This window comes from Limanda limanda, chromosome 13, assembly GCF_963576545.1.
Source record: "Limanda limanda chromosome 13, fLimLim1.1, whole genome shotgun sequence".
Taxonomy (NCBI): Eukaryota; Metazoa; Chordata; class Actinopteri; order Pleuronectiformes; family Pleuronectidae; genus Limanda; species Limanda limanda.
The window spans coordinates 12479291-12506686 of record NC_083648.1 but is presented as its reverse complement, the minus strand read 5'-3'; the positions used below and the strand labels follow the sequence as shown (position 1 = coordinate 12506686).

Sequence of the window (27396 nt, the reverse complement as noted above, 5' to 3'; positions counted from 1 at the left end):
TATAAATGGCTCCATTTTATTAAACTTTGTGTTATGTGACGGTCTTCTTCTTCCAAATTAAGAAATCTTTATAAGTGTGTCTTACCCATCTCCATTTGAAAATGAGAGAAAATCTTGTCAACTATAAAATCAGGTCGAGTTCATACCTTGTTTTTATGTTAAATTAAGTGAATTTAAAATGAATGGGAAATAGTTCCATCTTTAAAGCATGTTGACAGCCATGATTCTTGCTGCTCTGTTAATATTGCTTATCCTCTAAAAACTTGTGTAGAATGACCTCTGTCCTTGTGTCTCCTGCAGGTGTGTGTCCTGTATCCAGTGTGGTGCCACAACACCGGGTCTAAGGTGTGACTGGCAGAATAATTACACTCGGTGTGCCCCCTGTGCCAGCCTTCTTACATGTCCCATTTGCCTAGTGGACTACAGTGAGGGCACTGTCATCGTGCAGTGCCGCCAATGTGACAGGTGGGCAGTGTTCCTACAAAACCTGTCGGTTCAAAATGACTAAGCTTGATTGATTATTTTAACATAATTTGCTTTTATCTAAACCTCCTCTTTTCTCTCAATCCGTAGATGGTTTCACGCCTCTTGTCAGGGTCTCCATTCAGACGACGATGTGGAAAAAGCTGCAGACAGCAGCTTTGACTGCACAATGTGCCGAGCTTTTAAGACCACTAAAGGTGGGAGTGATTCTTCGAAATGTTTTTTGTTTTTTTTTACACAATGTTTCTTTGCGGTTTTGTCTGCAGTAGAGTGAATAACCTCAGCCGTGACATTTGATCCTCCTTTTTCTGCTGCTTGTTGTTAATGGCTTTTGTGTGCCCTGTGCTGCTGCAGTTGTGACCAAGGCCAGAGACGCCATTGAGCCTGTAGTGATGACGCAGATTGTCACAAAGGCAAAAGAAATGGGTACGTTCGCAGCTTCAAAACTGACGGATTATAAGTAAAAACAGTAACTTTAATTCATTATGTAAAATGCTCATTGTAGCTTTTGGGGTCTTTTCAGATCTGTCAAGGACCTATACCCAGGACGGCGTTTGCCTGACAGAGTCGGGGCTGTGTCAGCTGCAGAGCTTGTCTGCCACAGCTTCACGGCGCAGGAAACCCAAGCCGAAGCTGAAGCTGAAAATTATTAACCAAAACAGTGTTGCAGTGCTTCAAGCTCCTGTAGACGCCCTCTCAGAACATTCTCGTGATGAAGATATGGAGGACAACAGAGGTACTTGTCTCCTCTCACAAGCTGCTTCTTTCATCTCAAACCTATTAATCCGAGACCTTCAGTATAGCGCTGACATTGACCATCAACACTGGCTTTTTAAAAATTTTGGGCTGGATTTTTTCATTTATTTTTTAAGTTTTCTCCATTTTTATATTTTTCAATGATATTGAGCACTCACTGCTGAACTGAATTACATTATACAAAGATGTTCTTCTGTTATTTATCTTACCCTCATTGATATAAGTGGTGGACAAAAATGATACTAATGTCCATATAAGGTAATTCAGTTCAACAGCAGCACAAACGGCACCTTCCGAAAGGTTCATACAGTTGAACTGTAAACTCTTAAACAATTTCTTTAAAAGATTTTTATATCTTTGGAGATGGAAGTGTTATGTTACAAGGATTTGGAAAAGGTCTCAATAGCTGGTCTCTCTCCTGGTCAAAATATTGCAGTGTAAAATATGAATATCGTCGCAGCTCACTAATGCTCACTGTCGATGTGAATATCATCAGTTCAAACTGCAACTTCGACTGAACAACCTGTGTTTTATTAAATACATAAAAGTAACAGGAATGGGTTGAGCTTCATAAGCTATAATCCTCACAATGCCCGAAACAGTTCTTGTAACATGCAGACGGTTTTCCTGGAATGCTACTAATGAGTAATAACAGAACTTGCATACCCCTTATTTACCTCAATTAAAATTCTTTCTCAAAGTTAGATAAGATTTAAACATATCTTTTCATTTAAGAAAAGTAATGAGCAGGAAAAACCCCTCTGGAAATGAAAGTCCTTTTTAATGGAACTGGTGAACTTCATTTCAATCAGTCTAATGTCCTGCCTCTGAGTGGAGTTCAGATAGAACTGACCCTGGTGCTGTGTCGAGGGGCCTGGTCAGGGTGCTCTCTGCTGCAGGGTTGTCACTCATCATCAATGTTCTCTCCTTCTCACAGAGGCGGAGCTCCTAGATTGCGAGGGGAAGTCTGACTCGAGCCCTGAGCGAGAGCCAGCAGAAGATGACTCCAAGGGGGGCGACGGCGGCAAGAAGAGGAAGAGGAAACCGTACCGGCCGGGTAGGGCACCTGATTGAAGGAGACAGCTCCTCTGAAGCGTAAAATGGTGCAGTGCATGCCCGACGTAGCTCCTGCAAAGCACTGCCATCTTGCTTTGGGCCTCTGAGGAGGGTTCTACCTAGTGTTTCTGAGCGTTCATGCTGAATGCAGTGGACAGCTAATAGAACCAGTCAAAACTTAATATATTTCAAATCATGTCACCTCTGTGATATTACAATTTATTGATATAAAAAATTAATTTCTAATTTCTTCTTAAAAGGCATTGGTGGTTTCATGGTCCGCCAAAGGAGCCGTCCAGGCCAAGGTCCAGGCAAGGCCAAACGATCCCTCTGCAGAAAAGATTCCTCTGGCTCAGTGTCAGAGAATCCTGTTGGAAAAGACGAAGGTTTGTACACGCTTAATGTATCCTCACATCATTATATACATTTTTGTATGTCTGTTTTAATTTCATAATTACAGTTTTTATGTATATCACACAAGCAGAGGAGCTTATTCTGGTATTTTTTTTTATTTATTGTAGGTTGGACAGAAGCGATGCCTGATACTCCGGTAGACGAGATCCCCCCTGGACCGGAGATCCCAGAGAAAATTAAGAAACGTTACCGAAAGAAGAAAACCAAACTGGAGGAAGCATTTCCCGCCTATCTGCAGGTCTGTCACTTTGGATTTGTAATAATTTGTATAAACACTGAGGAGATACAAAAGGACGTCAGTTTTTTTTCTTATATTTGCAAATAGAACATTTCACTGACTTTTTTTCCCAACATAAATACAACATTTTTTTAATGGTTTCATTTTAAACATTGCATAATCTAAAAGGTACATTCATCACAAAAAACATTTTATCATTTTAAATTGTATTGTTAGGCAAGCCTAGCATGCATATGCACAGATTGTCGGGTCTTGTCGTGCCCTATCTTTCTAAAATGGGTTTTATCTCACCCTTGGGAAAGTTGGGGAATTCAAAGTACATTGCCTGGAAACCACTTAGAGAACTTGGACGCGTGGTGCCCCTTCTGTGGGCTTTTTTGAAAGAGGAACAGCTTCAAGGAAGTCACAGAAGAGGAGATTCCTCTCTGATCATGCTTTTTAAATGGCTCCTGTCTGGGTTGTGAATTGACATTTGAAAGCCTAACCAGAGATGACTACAAGGCTCCTTGGCTCAAGCCAGTGTCTCAGTGTCACCTTGTGTTTGCTTATACATAGATATGTGATGTGCATTAAGCCACTGGCAGCTGTCAGTGCTGCTCTTTATCCCACTACAGTGGAAGTGGGGGGGGGGGGGGGGGTAGCTCAGTCTATTATAATGGTCCGACACAATGAAGCACATTTCATTAATTATTGAAATAGCAACATGTTGGGCTTTTAATGTCTTGGTGCAGCAGGGAGCTGCAGTTACATGTTGTGGGGGATAGATGACTTGTGGGTATAAGTAACTCTGGGAGGTAGGTGCTGACAGAAGTGTGGTCATTGCTGAAAGGAAATTCTCCTAAAATTCTCCAGAGGGTCTGTTTGTGAGAATGCAAATGTTCGAGTCAGTCACTCAGGACATTCTCCGGACTTTCTCCTGAATGTTCTAGAAGGGCTGTGACTGTGTGATTGTTAACGTTTTCCTGTCAGCCCTAGTGCCCATGAGTTCATGTCTGAGAATAGTTGTAGTTGCAGTACCTCTTGGTTTCACTTTGGTCAGTTCTATGTCACATGGTGATGATTTCTATGACTAATGTCGAGAATTGTATGGTGAATGTTTTTGAAGGAAAGTGTCAATACCGATAATTGACCAGTGCTTTGTGTCGTCATGTTCAGGAGGCATTCTTTGGAAAGGACCTGCTGGACAAAAGCAAGCAGAGCAGGCAGAAGGGGGTCGAGTCAGGTTTACTGGAAGAAGGGCAAAGCCATGTGGAGAGGAAGCACCCCACCACCGGCTTCCTGGACCCTTCATCATACACTGTGCACAGTGCATCATCAACACCTCTTCCTGCCAGACCCACAGCAGCACGTATGTATACACATTACTTTGGTACATAAGCACAAGGCACGAAATGACTCATAATTGATTCAAATCCATGCCTTGGGCTAAATATTATATATGACCAAATAACTGAGAATAGCTTGAATTAGACCAGTGGTGGAAAGGAATGGATATATAAAGTGAAAACTCTGACACAACAGGTGTATCTTATGTTTATCTTATGTCTTTCTTCTATTACTTTTTCTTCCTTGTCTCTGCAAGTGTTATCGCCCAATGAGAATAATTACCTGTTTCTTACAGTAGTAAATGGGTGTGATGAAAAGCCACTGACACATTTCTCCCTTCGGACGAAGGGAAAAAAAGACTGTTCTGGGGTCTGACTCATCACAGTCTGCCACTACAGTGTCATTCAAAATTACTGCTGAAACAAACAATAACACAGTTTCATTTCATAAGCTGTGTAAAAGTGAAGATTCAGTTTTCTTTGTAAGCTTGCTCCATCTTTCCTGCCCACTCGCTCAGTCTCTTACTCTTGCGAGATGTCTCTCAAGAAATGTCATACCTCCCTAGTGCCGACCAGAATGAGTGGTTGTGCAGCAGGAAAATAGAATGCCACATGCCTGAAACAGAACAACAAAACTGAATGGTGAACACATCTTTGACATTACTTGTCACGGCTGAATCCAAATGTAAAACGTTTTTGTAATGTATGAAAATTCTATTTGTTTTAATCCTTTTCATTAAGCTGCTGAACTCAGTTGTTACTTTCATCCACACCTCTCATCATACGGATCTGCAGGTGATTATGATGAGATTCAATAGTGTACCTGCCACATGTTTTGATTCAAGCTCGGGCCTTGCGCCGCCAAACAATTGTTTAGATTTTTGCTTCACGGCCATTAGATGCTAAAACTGGCTTAGTTGTAGTAAACTGGGATGGTTTTATTATTTTAACCCCATGAATTCTACTCGTATCAGAAAAGTTACTCAAGAAACATGGACGTCAAAAAGGGCATTACAAGAGGAAACTTATCAGCAAAACCCATGTACCACACATAGTTGTTCAATGACAAACTTGATTTTGACTTCTTTTATGGACATTTCAAATTGTTCTAGGACAAACCGAAGCAGTGTTAAACACTGACTTGCAAACATAGTATCGTGAAAAAAGATTAATTATCTCAAATGCTTTCCTTCATAATGACAGATCTGGAAGTGGTCCTTGCTTCCACTCAAAGCAGAATATCTGAAATGTACGGAAAGGGAAATAGAAAGCGGCCAGAATCTTCAATTGTCAAACTCCTTATATATATACACTAATAAAATGCTGCACCCTTGGTACCTTTATTGTATTTATTGATGCAAAGTGCCAGGCCCCATGAATAACAGTTAAGTTTGTTGTTGTGCATCTTCAACGTTTTTTAGTTTTGTGGCGTCCAGATATTACAATTAATATCTTTGTCAGCAACTCTCTGGGAGTTACTGTTATTAGTTAAACAATGTTCATGAAAGATCATTTTAACGAAGTACTTTTCAGTTATTTCAGTGCCACACACTGTGCAGTTTCTTCTTTTGTGTAAACTGGACCAGAGTCTAGATATGGTGTCAAAAGAAATGGTTCCAAATCACACACTTCAATCCGTTCAACATCACCATCAATTATGATTTTGTTCATTGACAGTTTGGTTTTTCTTTCTTTTTTGTTTCTTCCTTTTTCCCATCTACAGACTCGTCTGAGGAACCATTAGTTGATCTATCTGATGTTCTGAACACTGATGCAGACATCTTGGGAATGTTCGGAAAGCCAAGCAATGACTCTGGTGCGTCATGTATCTTACAGGCAGTCACAGCGCTAAGAATTTATTAATAGTCACCTAGTCATTGGTACACAAAATGGTTTCCTGGCGGTTTAGAGATTTTATCAGACATGTTTATTTTGCTTTCACCACCTACTGATTTATTATATGTCACATTCTTTAATAATACTTTTCAGTTCATCTTTGGTTTTCATTGTTTTTGTTTGCATTGTCTGAAGCGTGTTGTGCTTGTTCTGTCTTCACTATTGGTTCACTCATTTGATCTGGTTTTGGGTTCTTGTAGGTCTTGATTTTTGCCCCTTCCAGGTTGACAGCTCACCTACTCCTTTTGGTAAGGGTGCTATGGCCTACTAATCCCTCGCTTTAGTGCATCCTTCCTCCCTTACAGTGTGTGTCTCTATTTGAGTGTGCATGTGTTCAAGCTGCTTCGTACTTGGCTTTTCTCAAACATTTCAAATTGTTCTAACACTCATAAACTGCTTAGTGCTTTACCTAACCAAGTGCACAGTATGCACTCAGTTGTGTCTCTCTATTTGTTTATGAGTCTCCTAAACCCTTTCAAAGTTGTGACTTATTTCTTTATAAATAAGAGAACAAATTAACAGCTGCCTTATCAAATATGTCCTCAAGAGAGCAAAGAAACAAACTGACAAGGACATTCTGGTTTTCACGAAATGAGCAGTTTAAAACCTAGAAATTTAGAGAATCAGAGGCCTTGGTAAATGTCCTTCCGCTTCCTGAAGATGGTGAAGGTTTTCTGTTCATGGGCCTGTAGCTGAATGAAAAAGGTTCTGCAGTTCATTGTCCTTAATTTTTTTGTGAAAACAAATTTGTTCAGCTTAAACGCTCCATGGGCTGATAAAATTCCTTCTAATACAAATTTTAGTTTTGAGTTGAAAAACATTTGGAAAAGACAAAGTATAGAGTAGGAACAGTTGTTTTCATTGGTAGTCATACTGTTTAATGCAGCAAACTAGTTATAGTGACCCATATTATTTAAACCGTCTCTGTTAGGAACTGGATTTTTCTTTTAAAAATTGAAGGTTGTTTTGTCCTCATTTTTCCAAAAGAGATTAATGGATGTAGCTGATTATTTAGAGCAATATTTTCCTTTGCAAACATTCAAGTGTTTATGTTTCTGCACTAAGACCAAGTTTGACCTGTCTGTCTCCTCACAATTTCCAAAACACTCCTTTAGAACTCAGGCACCCCATATAGCTGTCATCCTATACTGCTCAGTTTTGGTTGAATTCCACAGGTTGTTAAGATAACAAAAATGTCCTCACTTCAAGCCTATATTTATGATCACATTCTTGGTTGGGTATCTTGTTGGTTGCTTTGTGCGTGCGTTTATTTGTGTGAGCGTGTGTGCACGAATATGTGCTATAATTTGTTTTTGTATGTCTGTATGTGTTTCCACAGCTGGTCTGGACATGGGGCCCCTGGCAGACGGTTCCCCAGTGGCGGGCCAGTCACAGGCTGGCCGGAGGACACCTCGAACCCTCCACGAGGAACCCCTGGATGGGATTCTCAGCCCAGAACTAGACAAGATGGTCACTGATGGTCAGTGAAGGAGACCAGACATCCAGATTTACAATGTTATTTTAAAACCTAATATAAATGGAATAATGGTAATTTCTGTATCTTTCTTTGTTTCAGAATCAATTCTCAGCAAACTTTACAAAATTCCAGGTTTGTAATTTTTTTTTAAACTTAACTTCGATCCTGTCTTGTCCCACAATGATTAATACGACTTGCCTGTGAACTCTATGCAATGTGTGACAGATCTTGGACAACGGCTCAATAAATTCCAACATCAATATTGTTGAAGGAAATTGATCTATTGCCTTTTTGAAGACGGTTAATTCTTTAAATTCTTGTCATATTTGGCTTGATGTCTTTTTGTTTACATTTTTCTGTAAATCACCATTACATTTTGTAAATTTAATTTAAAATGACAGTTTTTGGCATTCCATTATCTGTAGCACATGGGATCGAAAGATTCTGGCCTTGGATATTGATTGATATTAACACACATCATTCTGCTGTCACATTCTGTTACAGAGCTGGGTGGTAAAGATGTAGAGGATCTCTTCACTGCAGTCCTTAGCCCCAGCACTAGCCAACCACCTCCACCACCACAGGTGCCTCACCCCCAGGGTCCAGGGCCCCTCCCTGGCACTAGCATGCCTCACCCCAATACAGGTACATCATTATTAATCCCCCTGTAATCAACTCTTTTTTTTGTTTTTGAAAAAGTATTCGTCTGATTCAGCTCTGAAAAATGTGTGTAGGGAATCCAATGTTTCCAAGGATGCCAATGATAAATGGTATGATGGGACCAAACCAACGTTTCCCCACAAATCCAGGAGCAGGCCCCTGCATCCCAGACGATTTCTCCCCCCTTAACCGTATGCCTTTCACTGACAATCCAAGGTAATACTTGTTTTGTCTAAACTATTCCAAGTCTGATGTTTCTTTTTTTATTTTATTTTTGAAGAACATTGTGACCTCATGATCTCTTTTCCTTTGTTGTAACAGGGATAGACAATTTAATCAGATGCCTAGAGAGGCAGGTGGTCAATGGCTCTCCCCTAGCCATTGCTCTCGCCCTACAACCCCTGGATCTCTGCCTGAGGGGGAGACTGAAGCCATGTCAAATGCCCAAAGGAGTACACTCAAGTGGGAGAAGGAGGAGACACTTGGAGAGCTAGCCACTGTTGCACCTGTCCTTTATACCAATGTCAATTTCCCCAACCTCAAAGAGGAATACCCAGGTTGGTATATGGCTCGGACGTTTTAGTGCATTTTACCCCTATGTTTTTCTATTGTTAAATTATTTTATTATTTTATCTTTTTGTGTCTACCCACTGCACTTTCTCAGTCACACAGTTCAAAAACACTACCTTCCATGCTCTGTGAGACTGTTGGCATGACAACCCCTCTTCTCTCTCTTTCCACAGATTGGTCTACAAGAGTAAAGCAAATTGCAAAACTTTGGAGGAAAGCTAGTTCACAAGATAGGGCCCCATATGTGGTAAGATCAATCATACCGTTGACTTTTCCAATTTTCTTCAACTGTCTAAAGGCCTAAAAACCTTGAATTACGCCACACATAAAACTGTCAGTACTATTTGTTTGGACATATTCGGATGCATAAAGCAGACGCCTGTATCGCATCTGGCCTCTTGTCTCTCCCCAATGCTATATGAAATCCAACCATTCACAGATGAAGTAATTTAAGCCCTGCTCGGTGTTATAATCACAGACCTTGACTAATGCACTTAGTCTTTTTTTTACTATATTTTAAATAAACTCACATGATAGAATTTTGTTCTCTTAAAACATCCCAGTTATTATCAGGCAGCTTTTGAGGGACTTGATTTAGACTTAAAGGGTGAGCTCCTTCTTATGCACCGTACAGAGCAAGAGAAGGGTCCTGGGCACGCCCCTGTTGTAGGTTAGAAAACCACCCGCCATCTGTGAAGGAGACCCTCTCTAACTGTCATCACAAAGTTTACACTGTTTGACATTTGAGACATTGCTTCAATCCGAGATAACCTCTGTTGCTGTTATCATTTTATATGTCCCAGCCTGCCAATACTTAAGTTCCCACATATCATAGTGAGATGATGAAACAAATGCTGTGAAGGTGAATTTAACATTGCATGCATTATGGTCCATGGAGTAGTATGCATTGAATTGCCCGATTACCACACTTGTAAAAGAATCAGGCTAACGCAGGTATCCTTTTTTTTCTGCAATCTTTTGTTTTATTTTTGTCTGATGCTTTTTTATTGCAACTGTGATTGATTTGCTGTTTAGCAAAAGGCAAGAGATAACCGAGCTGCCCTGCGCATCAACAAAGTCCAGATGTCGAATGAGACGGTGAAGAGGCATCATCCACAGCAACAGCCCCCTGAGGTGTTTGATCCCAACATACCACTAGACACAGAACTGCTGTTTAAAGACCCTTTGAAACCAAAAGAGTCAGAGCATGAACAAGAGTGGAAGTTTAGACAGGTAAGAGTGTATGCAATGAAGTCAGGGAATGCAGCGGCAGGTCCACTTTATATTAAGACAGCTAAGAAGTGCTGGTTTAGTAAAGCTCCCTAAACAACTTCACTATCCTCCACATTAACCCTGATGACATTGGTGGTTAGTAGGTCCAGTTCATTTTTGGCATAAGACTGATATTTCCCTCATCCCTTCTGATGTCTAATTCCTGTTTTCATGTGCCCTTCCAACAGCAAATGAGGCAGAAAAGCAAACAGCAAGCCAAAATTGAAGCCACTCAGAAACTGGAGCAAGTTAAGAATGAGCAACTCCAGCAACAACAGCAGCAACAGCAGGGGAACAACAGTCAGTCAGAGGAAGACGGCAACAACAGTGGGAACCAGAGCCCAGCCTCACTGGCCAGCAATGGCAGCATGTCCCCCATGCAGCAGATGAACTCTAAAGAAGCCTTTGGCAGGCCACAGCTACCAGGGACGCCTACTTCAGGCAAGGAAGATGTGTTCTTAAGACCCCCTCCTCCCCCACCATCTGGCCCTTCCTCCCAACCTCAGTCCCCACAGGTATTCTCACCAGGCTCCTCTGGTTCCAGACCCTCTTCTCCGTGGGACCCTTATGCCAAGATGGTTGGAACCCCAAGACCACCAACTCTTGGGCCAAATGCATGTCGCAGAATCATGGAATCTGGTAAATCCCCCAATTCCATGATGGAGCAACAGGACAGAGGTCGGCCCTCTCCTGCTCATGAATCTTTTGGCTCTCCAACATCCATGAGCAATGATCCTTATGCCAAACCTCCTGACACCCCAAGGCCAACTGGGGATATGGACCCTTTTTTGAAGCCCATGGGTCCGCCAAGGGCAAGTCAGGCTGCTCAGGGAAGACCACCAATGGGTTCTCCAGGAAGGGAATCCTACTCGAGGCCCATGATAAGAAACGAGGCGTATCAACGCATGGCCCAGAATAGGATGATTTTGTCTGACCCTTATTCAAGACCATTACTAGCACCAATCCCTGGAAGTAATGAGTCCGGCTCGGTCCCTCTTTTTAAAACACCTATGCCCCCTCCTCAGGCTCAGGATCCCTTCTGTCGTTCAGGTCCTCATCCTTCTGACAGGTTCTCCCAGAATCAGCTGAATGACCCCTATGCTCAGTCTCCCAATACGCCGAGACCATCTGGGAATGACAACTTTACCAGTCCTCCTAGAATGGGCCAGCATCACTCTCAGGGGCACTCATTTGCTCAGCCAGGACCAATGACTCAAATGTCTAGAAATCCTTATGCTCATGCACCTTCCACTCCAAGGCCTGACCATTTTACATATGACCCCTTTGCCCAACCGTCTGGTCCCAGCAAGCAAGCTGCTGACCCTTTCTCTCAGTCTTCAGTTAACCAACGATCCATCAATGACCTCGGTGGTCAACCTCGTCCATTTTTTGAGCCATATGCCCGCCCCCCCGGCACACCACGTCCACATGACAACTACGGTCAACCATCAAACACCCCTAGCCCAGGTGGGATGAACCAGTTTACTCACCAGTCGCACCCTGGACAGAGGATGTCACCTTCCCACTCAGTAGACCCCTATGCTCAGCCACCAGGTACTCCACGGCCCTCAGTGGGGGAGAGGTTTTCCAAGTCCCCAGGCAGCCAGAGGGGGGCAATTGAGCCATTTACTAGCACACCTGGGTCGTCACGACCAGGAAGTAGTGACATGTTTCCTCAGCCTGGGGTCCTTAGACCAATGCTGAATGACCCTTATGCCCAGGCTCCAGGTACCCCACGGCCTGGTCCTGATGGCCTCAGCAGACAAGGGCCCAGGCCAGGACCAATGGGAAGCCAGGACCTTTACCAACCACCCCAAGGCAGGCTTCAGGAGTCCTTTGTTCATCCAGGCTCCCAAACACCAAAACGCCTGAGTGTGTCTGAAGATGGATTTTCTCAGTCACCTTCCAGAAGACTCAGTCAGACACCTGTCCATGACCCATTTGAACAAGGCCCCATGACCCCTCATCCACAGTCAATGGAGAAAATGGAAATGAAAGATCACTCAGGTGTGGGTAACAATGGAGCTGTCCCTCAAGACCCAGGCCAACTGTCTAACAACCCTCTTGACGCTCAGGGTGTTGCTCTTGCTGAGAGCGAGGAAAGACTCAGACAGGTACACGGTTACAGTGGTTAACATTCTATTCTAAATCTTTATCTAGCTATACATGTCTGTTGAGATTTTATTTTTCACTGGTCGTTCATTTATTTTGAATAAATTCATAACAATGTCTTTCAATTATCAATATTATTAATTTGGTTATTTTTTCTTATATATTTCAAGTGCCAAAATCGATCTATCTATTGTCCAATATGTTAATCAACGTAATCTGTGAAGCGTTTATTAGCTATTAAGCCACAAATCAAACAATTTTGATACAGATTCAACATGAAACATGGACAGAATTTGTAGAAACTGAAATGAAATAGTTTAAACTACAAATATAATCAAAACAAGAAATAATATGTAAAAATAGTATATGATCTTTATTTCATATAATTACATATATAATGCCTGTTAAAAAATATATTCATATATATATATATATATATTCATATATATATATATATATAAATACTGTACTTTACTATCTTACCTTTACATTACTCCAAATTGTTAGATATGTAACTTTTACATCAGTCTATTTTGTACATCAAGTGAAAACTGTGTCTGTGAGAATTGAGGTATGCATTTGCAGGCAATGAAAAAAGGGACTTTGTTGACCTGCATGGATGCACATTAGCTGTGTAGAATGAGCAGTTAAAATAAAGTTTAAATACATAGTTAAAATAAAATATTGTGTACATTGCCAGAAGACTTTGTGTTGGAAAAGGGTTAAATATATCTTCACTTATGTTTTGCAGAGACTACGAATTAGAGAGCTAATCCTAAAGCAGCAGCAACAGAGGATTGCGATTCGACAGGAGAGGGGCCCTCAGGACCCTGCTGGTAGCATAACTCCAGGAACGCCACGACCCTGGCCTCAGGAGGTCCCTGGGCAGCAGGGGGAAATGTTCAACCGACCTCCTCCACCTTATCCTGGACAAGGACCCATGAGAGGGCCAATGAGGTTTCCTGGACCTTTTCCAGGGGATCAGCGTGTCTCTTTCCCTAATGAGGGACAAATGCCTCGGGGCCCACATCCTCGGGATCCTAATATGAGACACCAGGGACCAAGGTTTGTGTTACAATGTTTTTGTATTATTTCACTCTGTGCTTAAATGCTCATTTATTGATAACTCAGAAAGGTATAAATCTAAAAATCTTTCTCTTTTGTTTGTGATCCTGTTCCAGGTTTGCATATCCACCTGGGGTTCTTGGACCACATGGACCCCAAGAGTTCTTTCCCCGGGGACAACACCCAATGCAGGATGTCCATCCTCAAATGAGACGCTCCATATCTGCAGAAATGGCAAACAGCATGGGAGGCAACCACATGGGGCTACCCCAACACTTCCCACCACGGGGTATGCCAGTGCAACAGCACAACATAATGGGTCAACCTTTCATTGAGTTGCGACACAGAGCAGCAGAAAACAGGTCACGCATGCCATTTCCACCAGGTGCCATGCAAGGCAGCAACATCGATCCCAACATGCAGGTTCTAAGGCCAGCAGGCTTTCAGGGAGCCCCTGATTCAAGGTTCTCATTAAATCAGGGGTCCAGGATGGTAGACCCCATGAACTTTCAGACTGGTCATCTACAGATGTCTGCCAGCATGGACAATCTTCATCATCAAGCACAAATGTCAGGAATTAACACACTCAAACAGACTCTTTTGATGAGATCCATGAGCCAGCCTGCTTCAAATGAGACTCAGAACATGGCTGCATCAATGAACCTGAATGCACACCCTGCTGGGCAGAATGACACTATCCATATGGCCAACAATGAAGCTGTGGAGGAGAAACTGGATACAGAGGAATCTGCGGTCAAAGATCTTGAGGACGTAGAGGTGAAAGATTTAGTGGATGCTGACTTAGATAACCTAAATTTGGATCCTGATGATGGTAAAGACCTCGACCTGGAGACTAATGACCTACACCTTGATGACTTCCTAACATCTGGGAAATTTGACATCATTGCTTATACAGACCCTGACCTCGACGACATCAAGAAAGACATGTTTAACGATGAACTGGATCTCAGCGATCCTATGGATGATAATGCTGACACCGGAGACAACCACAAAAGCTTGAGAACTGACACTGGGGCCTCGTCTACTTCAGCATCTGGAATGGCAAAGTCAGAGACCTTTGGTGAGCAGTCCTTAGCTCACGTCAAGCTGGAAGCCCCTGGGAATCAGGACTCCGCTTTTTTTGCACCTGGGAAAGAAATTAAAACGGAGGTCAAAGACTGTCAGAAAGCACCTGAGGTGGGAGACCAGCAAGCTGCTGGAAACACCTTAACCTCAAACCAGCAGGGAGTGCTCTCTGACTCCACCCCAGTCCTTTCTAGTTTACTCATTAAGCAGCAGCCTGAGGAGCAGTCATTAAATCCAATCGGTGAATCTGTCAGTCATGGAGGTAACCTCATACCCCAGCAGAACCAAATCACTGACACTCAGCATACCTCAGGACTCGCAATGAGTCAAACAATATCCAACGACACCACTGCAGACGATTCTTTGACTGGCTTTGGAGCAGAGCACCAGGTGGGGCTATCCCCTGGAGTGGACCAGAGCGGTCTGACTCCGGCCCAGCAGGCAATGTTGAGCCAGGAAATGGATCAGCACGGCCAGCTACATCGTCCTCTTCTGCTGGAGGAGCAGCCACTCTTGTTGCAGGACCTCCTAGACCAGGAGAGGCAGGAGCAGCAGCAGCAGAGGCAGATGCAAGCCATGATACGACAGCGTTCCAGTGACTCTTTCTTCCCTAACATTGGTAAATGATTTAGGCCAGAACTTCAATGTGTCAGCACAGTTTGAGATATTGCTCTTTTTGTGATTATTTCTGATTATTATTACAGATTTTGATGCCATCACTGATCCCATCATGAAAGCCAAAATGGTTGCCCTGAAAGGCATCAACAAAGTCATGGTTCAAAACAGCATGGGGATGACCCCGATTTCCATGAGCAGGTAAAGAGATCACTTAAAATGTCAATGCTATTAAAAAAAAAAAGAAAATAAAAGGCTGGTTAAAAGCAATGACAATACCAACTTACCAACCCAGCCGCTTGTATATTTTGTGTAGCTGTATGAAGGATTGAAGAATTACTGCTGTGGTAAATTGAATTAATAGTGTTACTATGGTATTGCTGTATTTCAGATTTCCTCCTGTTCCTGTTCCACCTTCTCCTGAAAGTGCACCACCACCACCACCACCACCTCCTCCACAAGCTGTTGGACAGGTAATTAATGTTAGATTTTTCTTAGATGTTACGTAATGTAAGATATACAAATTGCAATTATAAAAACAACATACTTGTCAATCTCGCTTTCAGGATGGGAAATTGACACCAGTAGTCAGACCGACTCCTCCAAACTTTGGACCAGGATTCGTCAGTAAGTTCTGTTAAGATTTATGTGCCTTTTCAACTTTTTAATTTGTCAAGAATAGCAAAGTTAATGTTTTTGTATAATGTTTCCCAGATTGCTAACAAAAGATCATTTTTCTCCTTTCAGACAATGCTCAGAGGGCTCAGTACGAGGAGTGGCTCCAGGAGACTCAGCAACTACTTCAAATGCAGCAGAAGTTTCTGGAAGAGAAGATCGGTGCTCACAGAAAGTCTAAGAAAGCCCTGTCTGCTAAGCAGAGAACAGCTAAGAAGGCAGGAAGGGAGTTCCCTGAGGAGGATGCTGAGCAGCTCAAACACGTCACTGATCAGCAGGGTGTAGTGCAGAAGCAACTGGAGCAGGTAAATGCTCAGCCTGTCAAGCTCCTCCATTGAATTATGTCACAGCGTTAACTATTCCACACAATGGCCACCCTAAACATCGTCCTTATTCCTCCTATGATGAAGGTTCATCTTTAAGTAAAGGTTAGAAAATTACAGCCTGTACGTCATATATGGCTTCCTGCAAGATGTAGTTCCCCAAACGCTAGGCTTCTGTAAACCCCAGTGTGGGCTATTTGGTGTTAAAACCAGGTGTAGCAGAAGAAAACATGGCAGAAACAAACCTTATTTTAATAATCTATATTTGTATATGATCAAAAATGAAATCGTTATAATTTCACCAAATTATATGAATCTCACACACAAAGTGACAAAAGAATATCAGATTTTCTAACGGCAAGATATATCGCAGTAACACAGTCATTAGACAATGGGTGAGATGAAGGTGGGAGCAACACATACAATTTATGAGAATAACACTTCTGTTGATAGTTCATCTTACCGTTAGTTTTGTGGATCTCTTTAAATGGCCTTTAATAACCTCGGTCACAGATTATGTTAATGTGTTATGTGTTTTATTCCAGATCCGCAAGCAGCAGAAGGAGCATGCTGAACTTATCGAGGAGTACAGAGTGAAACACCAGCAAAACAATATGACGCCCATAATGCCTGGGATGCACTCGATGCCAGGTCCTGCAGGAATGGTCGCTAGTGGACCACCAATAGTTCAGCCTCCTATGAACCCCATGATGCAGATGCCACCTCATCCCAGCCAGACAAATGCACCTCCACGTATGCCCAACCCACCGCCTGGCTGGCATCCAGGTGCTCCCATGCCTATGGGTGGACCAGGCATGCCCCCATTAATGCCCCCCCAGGTACCTGTAGCAAATCCAGGCCAGCCTCATCAGATGCCAATGGGTAACATGCCTCAGCACCCTCAAATGCCTGTGGAGCCCCAAGCAGCACCAGCTCCACCAGGTGGTGTAAAACCCAACCAGGGGGGCGGTTTGAAGTTTGATGACAACAACCCGTTCAGCGAAGGCTTCCAGGAGCGGGAAAGGAGAGAGAGGCTGAGGGAGCAGCAGGAAAGACAGCGCGTGCAGCTCATGCAGGAAGTTGAACGACAGAGAGCCCTGAAACATCGTATGGAGATGGAGCAGCAAGGGATGATGGGACCAGATGGAAACATGGCACCGCTTTCGCAGATGCCCTTTTTTAATGCAGAGCTGCCACAAGACTTCATGCAGCCTCAGAGGCCCCCTCTACAGCAGCAGCCTCTCGGACCAGTGTTTCCCCAGCAGCAGGGCGCTCAGCCTGGAATGGGCTCACCACCTGGAACATTCATGCAAGGTGAAAGAAGGGCCATGATGGGCAATGGAATGATGCCCGGGGACATGGGACATGGTTTTGGGCCTGATAATATTGCCCTACAAGCTCCCAACTTCCACCAGGGTCAGCCAAGGCCTCGTCAGTTCAGTGGCCCAGGAATGATGCTTCAGATGCCAGGTGAGAGTCTGCCATTTGACTCTGCTACACCTCTACCATCTAACTTCCCAGGCTCAGGTCAGTCTCTTATCCAGCTCTACTCCAACATCATCCCAGACGAGAAAGGGAAAAAGAAGAGGAGCCGCAAAAAGAAGAAAGATGATGACGCCGATTCAGTCAAGACACCATCAACTCCACACTCTGACCTAACAGCTCCTCTCACACCGTGTGTCTCAGACACCTCCTCAACTCCAACCAGAAACCCCCATCTCTTCGGAGACCAGGACTTGTCGAGGTCCCCATTACTGGGATCTTCCACCCCCAGTCACTCAGAGCTGGAAAGACAGCTTTCTGGAGGACAGTCTGGACAACCTGGTCTCTCATCAGATGCAGCAAGGACGCAGGCACTGGAGCATGACCGGATCCTTAACAACATAAAGCTGGAGCAGACTGATGCCAGCGACTGTCACGGGCCCATCGGCTCAGAAATGAGCTCTGTGAAGGAGGAGGGTGGTAAAGGGGGCACATCTCCCTTCCCAGGGCAAAGTCCAAACAAGGGTGAGGCTGGTAATGAACTGCTGAAGCACCTCCTGAAGAACAAGAGCACACCCCCACCTGGATTTTCCCAACAGAGGTCAGAGGAGGACGACGCTGCAGACTGCAAAGCGCTGTTGAGACAGTGCTCCATGGACAGCAATGGGGTCAGTCTTAATGTTAGTCATACCTTTTTAAAGAGCACTGAGAGGATGAAAAGTTACAGAAGGGCTCTGATTCAGATGGGTGGTACATTATAGTTAAATTGGCATTAGTTTTCGAAATTAGTCACAGTAATGTGTAAGCCGTATTGCCTCTCAAGTCATTTGAAGTTTTTTCATGCATTTTTATACTCGACATCTTTTTATATCTGTAGGCGTACTCGGACGGCACCCTTGACTTTCCGGGACCTCTGCTCCCTGAACAGGAGAAAAAGAAAGGGAGGAACAAGAGAGCACCAAAAGGAGGAGAGAAACCTGCCTCTCGCTACAAGAAGAGGAAGAAGGATGGAGATGAGAGGCAACTATTGCACTCTGGCCCCGACTCTGTAATTACCCAAATCAAACAAGTAAGACTAATTTGATCTCATGCAATTATTTATGTTGACGTTTACAGTATTAATTACTTCCACAGTGGGAAATTGTCTATCAACATACCATCACTTGACTGTCATTAGGTAGATTACTTGTTTACAATTGTACACTCACATATTAGCTCATATTTTTTCAAGTTATATTGCACATCCCTCAGTTATTGAATTAAGACTCAAAATTGATGAAACTAAATTGCTTATAAAAAATGTACAATGGTATAATCTCCTCACATTTAACACAGTTTAGCAACAATTTAATGAACATGTACTATAAGTATATTCTCACAGTACTAGTGACATTGGTTTAGTTGAAAGAAGGGATAACTGCCCACATTCAATTGCCTGTTCCAGTTTGCAGAGAAGATAACTGGACCAGATCTTACAAACTTTGATGATTCCTTCTTCTTTTCTTTTTTCCTCTGATATTTATCCGAACTAAAGGCCATTTATAGGGATAATTCAATCAGCCCCGGGTTCAGCTGAGGCTACTTTTAATAAAAATTAAAGACGTGTACGAATACAATAACATTTATACAAAATGCACATCTACTGTTTATTTTGGTTCTTTTTTGATAAAAACATAAATAGACAAAGTTTATTAAAGATAAATAAGTAAATGAAATATGCTTGCTAGTCATCTTAATACGAATGTCTGGAGAAAAACATTTTATTGGATCAGCTATTATTTTCTAAGACATTCTAGTATTTTGTTTGGTGTTTCCTTTGTGCTAGAGCATCTGTGGCACTATATCTGATTTAACACTTATCCTCTTTTTGTATGTTTTTCTCTTGACACAGCAGCTCTCCCTGCTGCCCCTCATGGAGCCCTTGATTGGGGTCAACTTTGCCCACTTCGCTCCCTATGGCAGCGGCCAGCTCAATGGAGAGAACCTCTTATCTGGTACTTTTGGCAGCGCTTCACTCGATGGTGTCTCTGACTATTACTCCCAACTGGCCTACAAGGTGCGTACCTGCTTACTTTGCTGGGTTTAAACAGAGTGATTTGTGTGAAGTTGATTCCAGCTGACACTGTGCTGGTTTTGATTCCCATCGCAGAGTAACCTGAGTAATCCCCCAACACCACCGGCATCTCTTCCTCCCACCCCTCCTCCCGTAAATCGACAGAAAATGATCAACGGATTTGCCACAACAGAAGAACTGGCGAGCAAAGCTGCTGCCATGGGTAAGAAAACATACTCTGTGACAGGGTGACATTTTTTCCACCGTCACACATTATACAATTGGTTCAGCAAAACAGAAGTCAGATGTAGCTCCATCTTAACAGGCAAGCATTGTGTGTGTCTTTCATTTAGTGTCCAAAGGCCTGGTCCCAAAGCCGCTGCATGTCCCATTTAAGACTGAAGAAGATCTACTAGCCAGGGCTATTGCCCAGGGTCCCAAAACTGTGGATGTTCCTGCTTCACTCCCCACCCCTCCGCATAACAACCAGGAGGAGCTCAGGTAACAAATTCAAATTCATTCTTTCAAAGAACTAAAGCTCCAATAAGATTTTCTCAGTGTTTAACTGTGTATGATAATGTTGCTATGATAGATTTTGGCTGCATCGTGGCTAACTGTTTGTCTTCCTCCCCAAAATATAAATAGTAACAGAGGACAGGAGCCTTGTAAGGACCGGGACACGCCTGACAGTTTTGTTCCCTCCTCGTCTCCTGAGAGCGTGTTTGGCATGGAGATCAGTCGCTACCCAGACCTCTCTCTGGTAAAGGAGGAGCCACCATCCCCCTGCCTGTCTCCCGTCTTCCCCATGCTTCCTGCAGCTGATGGGAAAGGTAAATATACACAACTCTACCATAATTAGAAAGACAATCATAATTCATTGAGTGTGTTTGTGTATTCCTTAACAGTATGGACATTTTTTTAATGAATTTCATCCTTTTCTATCTTCAAGGGTCAGAGGTCAAACTGCAAAATATCAAGACTGAGCCGTCAATGTTCTTCGGCTCGCCCTTTGGCCCCGTGTCTAATGATTCCAAGCAAAGACTGGTGTCTGTAGCCATCACTTTGAGACCAGCTGCAGCTGAGGTGAGAAACATTTAATATGATCTCCCGAGAATAGGAACAATCAACAGTCTTTCGCAGGGGGACAGGGCGCTTCCTGCGGGACTGCCATTTTCAGTGGGTTAATGATAATACATAATCACTTTGTTTTTGTTTGTTTCCCCAGAACATCACAGGTGTAGTGGCAGCCATTTCAGACCTACTGTGTCTAAAGATTCCCAGCAGCTATGAGGTCAGCAGCACTCCAGACAGGGGGCCGCTATCTATGCTCAGCGGTGCGAGGGCGGGGCCTCACGGCATGGAGCAGCGGCCTCCCATGCTCTTCCATGGACAGGGAGACAATGGTGGGCTTCACGGGCGGCCAGGTCAGATGATAAGACCCGGTGGAGTGCAGGGGATGATGCAACAGCAGCAGGCTCATCATTTCCGCTTCCATCCCAACAGCCCAGGTGAGGGATTAAAACTTCAATGAAACAGGAGCATCTGTGATTCACGTACTGCAACACGGCCTTAAATTAGAAATGTCATGTCTGATTTAAAGCCAACGCAACGACCTCACCAACACAATCTTCAAATGTAATTGTTTCCCTGTAAACATCCATGGGAGAGATGCTGCTTATTGACCAGGTGCTGAGAGGCATCATAATTGATTTCATAGATTCTCTCTTCATGAAATTAAGTTTTTTAGAAAACAAACGCCTGCTTATTGATTTCAAGACTCTCGTAACAGGATTAATGAGTGTTTCAGCGCAGAAGAAAGTTTTTTTAATTTTCTAAGCTAGTCTTTATTTGTTTGCCTTATGTCAAATGTGACACCTTTGCATGTTTACAACCACATAATGTATTTTGAAATGTATATAGTTTTTAAAAACAAAATCTTTCTGTTGCCATCAGGTGCTGCTGTAGCTCGAGGACCTGACCAGAGGACTCCTGCCAGCCCCAGCTGTAAACCTCAGTGGTGCTGCCACTGTAAGGTGGTGGTTCTGGGAAATGGAGTACAGAAATCCATCAAAGATATGCCTGCCCACATGAAGGTAACAAAACAAAGTACTCATTAGTGTAGCTGGGTGGTATAATAATTTGGCCGGCTTTCCTTCAACTAGAGCACTTGGATGCTTAAAGTGTGAAGTGAGGGAAATGAGCTCCTCCGTTTCTTACCGAAAGAACACAGTAGCAGTAAAAAGACAGTCAACAATATTTGGTCTTATATCATAACCTTTACAAAACAACTATAGAATACAACATGCTGATGCAGTACATGTATATCGTCCCAGTTCATAAAAACTCATCTCTGTCAAACAGCTATGGATCATTTTCTTATTGATTTCCCAGTGGGGGTAGGCTAGATGAGCTATGACGGCATGCCCAGACCTTTCTCTTAAAGGGTATATTATCTCCTTTCAGCCTGCAGGGCCACACACACACACACCAATATATACTCTTACCAACACACACTGTACCACAGTAATACTGCCTGTGTAGCCTTCTCTGATTATGTAAATCCCGCCTGCCAGAGTTTGACCCACTAATTGATATGAAATGGATTTAACAGCATATCTTATGACATCAGTCCTGAGAGTATTTTGGTTATTTAAATATTGTATGCTTTTGATGTTTATTTCATAACTTGCTTTAACGTCGGTTGAGCTTTAGAAGTTCACATTGGTCAAGCTTTGATTTAACTCCTCATTCCTTATTCAGCCTGTTGAAACTTAGACGGATTTGTCTCATTAGGAATCTGAAGGCCGTTTGAAATCTGAAGAAGAGCTGGTGTTCTGCAGCCACAGCTGCTTCCTTCTCTACTGTTCCTCACCACCACTGCAGTCTAGATCGGCCACAGAAACAAAGGTTTGTATCAGTGTAACACACAGAAACAACACAGTGATCCAACATGCAGTTTTGATGACTGACTTTGTTTTGCTTGTTGTCATTCCCCTTTCTTTCAGGAATCTATGTCCCTCCTCCCAGTCTCAGCACAAATGGAGAGCCTTTCTAAAGCTCAGCACCAGTACAGTAACAACATGTCAACGCTGGATGTCCATTGCCTGGCCCAGCTTCAGCCCAAACAGTCTCCCCCTTCTACCCCTATCCCCTTCCCCACAGCAGGTGACACACCAAAGTTTGACATTAAGTCTGATGCCATTAAAGTGACAGTGAAGCTGAAGGCCCGGCCTAGATCCAATGACTGCTGGAACCAGGGGAAACGACAGAAAGGACTCCGCTGGAGAAAGTGGACTGTCCAGGTAGTGATACCGAGAGGGAATTCCCAACTCCCAGATGAGGATAAGATCGATGAACTCCTCAAGAAACTTGGGGCCTCCCTGCGTCCCCCCGCTTCTCTGCTGGACCACAGACGTTGCTGTTTCTGCCACCAGTTTGGAGACGGGAACACCGATGGCCCTGCTAGGCTGCTTAATCTCGATCTCGATGTATGGGTTCACCTCAACTGTGCGCTGTGGTCGACCGAGGTGTATGAAACCCAGGCTGGCGCCCTCATCAACGTGGAGCTTGCACTGCGTCGAGGTCAAGCCGTCCGCTGCGCTTACTGCCAGCAGACTGGAGCCACCAGTGGCTGCCACCGCTTACGCTGCACCAATGTCTACCATTTTACCTGTGCTCTGACATCACAGTGCACCTTCTTCAAGGACAAGACCATGCTATGTCACGCCCACAGGCCCCGGGGAACAGCAGGACAAGCGCTCGAGCACGAGCTGCGTTGCTTTGCTGTGTTTCGACGTGTCTACGTCCAAAGAGATGAAGTGCGTCAGATTGCCACTGCGGTGCAGCATCCCGAGCTAGGCTACACCTTTAGAGTCGGCAGCCTGGTGTTGCAGGCAATCGGTCAACTTACTCCTCTACAAATGGCGGCTTTCCATTCCACAACAGCCATCTTTCCAAACGGCTACGAGGCTTGCCGCATTTACTGGAGCATGCGCCATGGCAGCCACCGCTGCCGTTACATCTGCTCTGTTGAAGACAGAGAGGGGCTGCCAGAGTTTACCATCCGAGTCATTGAACAGGGCTACCAGGACCTGCTCCTGACCGACACCTCTCCTAAAGGTTTGTTCTCACTAACACAAATTCATGCGTGTTCCAACTTTCAGAGCATCGTCTCTAACCCTCAGTGTGCTTGTCTTCTGGTAAATAGGAGTGTGGGACAAGGTTCTGGGTCCCGTCGCTGAGAAAAGAACTGAATCAGGTACTTTGAAGCTGTTCCCCATTTACCTGAAAGGAGAGGACCTGTTTGGACTCACTGTCCCTGCAGTCACCAAGATCACCGAATCGGTTCGTAGCTTTTTTTCTTTTCCCCTGTAAAGAAAATTCCATTTATATTCCATTTTATAGAGAATTCAGCATGTGACCAATTGTTTGCTCATTTTACTCATTTATATCAGCTCCCAGGAATAGAGGCGTGTGAAAGGTACTCGTTCCGTTACGGACGTAACCCTCTCGTGGAGTTGCCTCTCCTGTTCAATGCAGCTGGCAGCGCCCGCGTTCAGCCAAGGACAAACTCCACCTTCTCTTCTCTGGTCATGAGGTACCTTTGGTTGGAGTTGAAATAATTTGTGGTCACAGACTCTCGCAGCAATTCCCCAAACACAATTTTCAAAAAGATATCAAGAAATTCGATTTTACATTGTTGTTTTCATCATTTCCCTCAAAATTAAGGCCACATGCACAGGCTGTATCCACCAACCACGCCAGGTCCAACCAGAATGTGGCCCAAGGAGAAGGTGGCGCCCCCCATAGCAAGCCTTCAGTAGTGCACCCCAGGTCCTCTCAGTACCGCTGGATGAAGAGTGAGTGGAGAGCCAATGTCTATCTGGCCCGCTCCCGCATCCAGGTGAGTCTTCAAATAATGAGAACTATTCAGTTTAATGTTTTAGTTATGATGGAGTGAAACTAATGCTCTTGGACTCTGGTGGACAACATGAATGGCTGCATATGTCATGTTTTCTCAGGGCCTGGGGCTGTTTGCTGCCAGAGACGTTGAAAAACTAACTATGATGATCGAGTACAATGGAACAGTCCTCCGTAATGAGGTTGCCATCAGGAAGGAGAAGCTCTATAGATCTCAGGTATCGTATCTGTGCTAAAAACAAATGTTGAGCTGAAATTCCTTTTGTTTGAAGTGACTTTCACCACGAGATATATTCTGTTTTATAGAACCGAGAAGTGTTCATGTTCCGTATCGACAGTGAACATGTCGTCGATGCCACTCGATCTGGGGGGCTTGCAAGGTACAGTGGGATTGTTTATATGTTCTGGCCTGAATATTGGTAGAAAATAGTGTCATAAACAAACTATTACATCTTTTGACATCTAGATCTTTTAAAACACTTATATGAAGTTCAGAAAATGGAAGTTTGACTGTTTCCAATCATTTCAAGTGTACAATGAAATATAGCTGCTTATTTCCTGCTCTGATTTTTCCCTATCAGATACATCAACCACTCTTGTGCTCCGAACTGTGTTGCTGAGGTGGTGACATTTGAACGGGGTTACAAAATAATCATCAGCTGCGGCCGCAGAGTTGAAAAAGGCGAGGAGGTGAGTGTCACGTTGTCTAATTAGAAAATCAAATGTGCGACTGTGATGCTGAGAACTGACGTCTCTCTCTCCCTCTCTTTGTCCGCCAGCTTTCTTTCGACTACCAGTTTGACACCGCGGAGGGTCACCACAAGATCGCCTGCCACTGCGGAGCTCCTGAATGCAGGAAGTGGATTAACTGAGGACAACAACTGACAAAACCTAAATGCATTCCTTGCTAAAGTGTGTGGATGCTTTGATCTCTGCACAGAGAGAGAGAAAAAGGCTTCACATTGAAATCATTTTATGAATGAGCAGAAGGCCCGAACCCTCGGAGGAGACAAAATTAATTTACGCATCGGTTCATTAAGATAAGGGGGGTGGGGGGGTGGGGGACACGGGTGGAGGAAGGGAAAACGTAAACACAGTAGCAGGATGTGACTCGTGCCATATGTGAGGGGCTCTGTTGTATGAGAGGCCTCTGTCTGTCTGTATGTATCTGTGTGTACATGGGGTGCGGAATCCACCAGCGAATGAGAAAGCACTGTGCAGGGTGCGGCCTTATTGCTTACTAAGGGCAGGCCCTTTTGTTTCATACTGTTAATGTATACCGTATGACTAAATGTAGACATCACTGAATGAGGAATGTACAGCAATGAATAATGCGAAGGGAATATTAACTTGCACTAAAAAAAGAAAATAAACAAAAAAAACAACACACACACACAAACTTTTAAAATACTTGATTCCATGAGTCAGTTTTATCATAGGTCTCTGTCATGTGATTTGTGTGGAATATGAGAGGTTTTGTATTTATTACTGAGTGAATGAATTTTATTCTCAACATGATGAGATTGAGTTGAAGAAGGCTAGATTGCTATTGTTTTTGAAGACTGAAGAAGACATGCTGTTACTTTTGTATAAATGTACATAAAGAAAACTATAGGAATAACCGACCAAATACTACCTTAACCTTCTCGATGTTTGGGTGTTTTTGAATTGTTTCTGTTTGTCATTGAAATTTATTTAAGATGGACGTTATTTCCGTTTGAGAGTATATATTATGATTATTCTGTACAGAATTTGTAATATAACCACAATAATTCACAAAGTATTTTTGTTGTATTAAAAGTAAGGTATTGTAGCGTATTGTTTTGTGACTTACACATACTTTGACCACTCAAAAAAAGAAATATTTTTGTTGACTAACGTAACGAGTTATCAGTTACAGAATCAAAGAATAAAAAAATGACTTCAAATAGTGAGAGATCGTTGTGATCTGTTTGCTGTTAATCAGGTTTGATTTTAAAGAACTGTGAATTAGGTTTTGAAACCCAAAAAGGCAAACTTTTTAACTTTTTAACACGAATAGGAACACCAACATGTATTTATCTGTTTCTGTTTTTACTTTACTTTTAAAACAAGGTGCAAACGTCTAATGGTGTTTTGAATTAGACGAGATGTGGTGTGTGACAGAAAGAATGGGGGAACTCTCGTTTGGAACCATGGCTTGTTCTACCTTTTTTTTGGACAGAAATGGCATTCTCCTCAATCAGAAATATTTCTTATACCGACACTTCACAAGTCACATGCTTAGAAACGGAAGAGTTTTTGCGTGCACAATATCAAGTCGACTGTAAAATTTTGGAGACAGTCTTAGAACTTGTAATGTATATGGCATGTATTTTTTTAACTTTCCGAAGACTCAATTGTATATATTTTCTCAATGAATGGTTGTAACTAAAATTGTTTCTTGATATTTTTCTTCTCTTGTATGATATTACATCATCCTGCCAGTGTGTTTGTGCTACATTTTCTTGGTCGTGTAAAGTAGTCAGATTTTTTTTTTCTTTCTGCCTTCCTTCTTTCCTCTCTTCCTTTCCTTTTTTTTTTTTTGAAAATGCCTTTTGAAGTGTACAGAGTATGGAGTTTGTGGAATTGAATTTAGAAACATTTACAAAAATAAACTATTTTACATGTTACCATGTTGTATGTATGGTTTATCCAATAGTTCACATCATCCCTCTCTAATTTATAGACACAGCCAAGCAAGGCAAGCACACTTATTTACACAAATGAAATATATTTATTCATCGGTATGTTTAACAGAGCGTGAATGTTATTGACTGCAAGCAAACACAGTAGTGCAATGAAATCATAATTTCTAGGAACTCAAACTGACATTTAGATTATTTATTCCATAGGAGAAGAATAACACTATACATGTGGATTTTTCTAAATTAGATGCC

General features: G+C 43.1%; 1 protein-coding gene across 1 annotated transcript in view; it reads left to right on the top strand.

Moving 5' to 3' along the window:
• kmt2cb (lysine (K)-specific methyltransferase 2Cb) overlaps positions 1–25519 on the top strand; it is a 55729-nt gene extending 30210 nt beyond the window's left edge. Inside the window, exons 20-62 of the mRNA XM_061084793.1 lie at positions 301–465; positions 574–680; positions 838–909; positions 1007–1219; positions 2177–2296; positions 2556–2681; positions 2817–2947; positions 4103–4295; positions 5014–5067; positions 5996–6088; positions 6369–6416; positions 7508–7648; positions 7745–7777; positions 8150–8290; positions 8380–8521; positions 8627–8862; positions 9049–9122; positions 9911–10108; positions 10336–12261; positions 13011–13324; positions 13441–15029; positions 15115–15226; positions 15417–15498; positions 15592–15652; positions 15773–16005; positions 16569–18173; positions 18383–18574; positions 19397–19561; positions 19655–19781; positions 19912–20059; positions 20204–20388; positions 20508–20641; positions 20784–21066; positions 21512–21651; positions 22352–22465; positions 22564–23677; positions 23766–23902; positions 24013–24155; positions 24287–24461; positions 24580–24696; positions 24785–24858; positions 25060–25168; positions 25258–25519. Coding sequence (XP_060940776.1) covers positions 301–465; positions 574–680; positions 838–909; positions 1007–1219; positions 2177–2296; positions 2556–2681; positions 2817–2947; positions 4103–4295; positions 5014–5067; positions 5996–6088; positions 6369–6416; positions 7508–7648; positions 7745–7777; positions 8150–8290; positions 8380–8521; positions 8627–8862; positions 9049–9122; positions 9911–10108; positions 10336–12261; positions 13011–13324; positions 13441–15029; positions 15115–15226; positions 15417–15498; positions 15592–15652; positions 15773–16005; positions 16569–18173; positions 18383–18574; positions 19397–19561; positions 19655–19781; positions 19912–20059; positions 20204–20388; positions 20508–20641; positions 20784–21066; positions 21512–21651; positions 22352–22465; positions 22564–23677; positions 23766–23902; positions 24013–24155; positions 24287–24461; positions 24580–24696; positions 24785–24858; positions 25060–25168; positions 25258–25350 — 11659 coding nt within the window. The 3' untranslated portion in view covers positions 25351–25519. The remainder of the gene's footprint in view (positions 1–300; positions 466–573; positions 681–837; positions 910–1006; positions 1220–2176; positions 2297–2555; positions 2682–2816; positions 2948–4102; positions 4296–5013; positions 5068–5995; positions 6089–6368; positions 6417–7507; positions 7649–7744; positions 7778–8149; positions 8291–8379; positions 8522–8626; positions 8863–9048; positions 9123–9910; positions 10109–10335; positions 12262–13010; positions 13325–13440; positions 15030–15114; positions 15227–15416; positions 15499–15591; positions 15653–15772; positions 16006–16568; positions 18174–18382; positions 18575–19396; positions 19562–19654; positions 19782–19911; positions 20060–20203; positions 20389–20507; positions 20642–20783; positions 21067–21511; positions 21652–22351; positions 22466–22563; positions 23678–23765; positions 23903–24012; positions 24156–24286; positions 24462–24579; positions 24697–24784; positions 24859–25059; positions 25169–25257) is intronic.
• The last annotated feature ends 1877 nt before the right edge of the window (positions 25520–27396 follow it).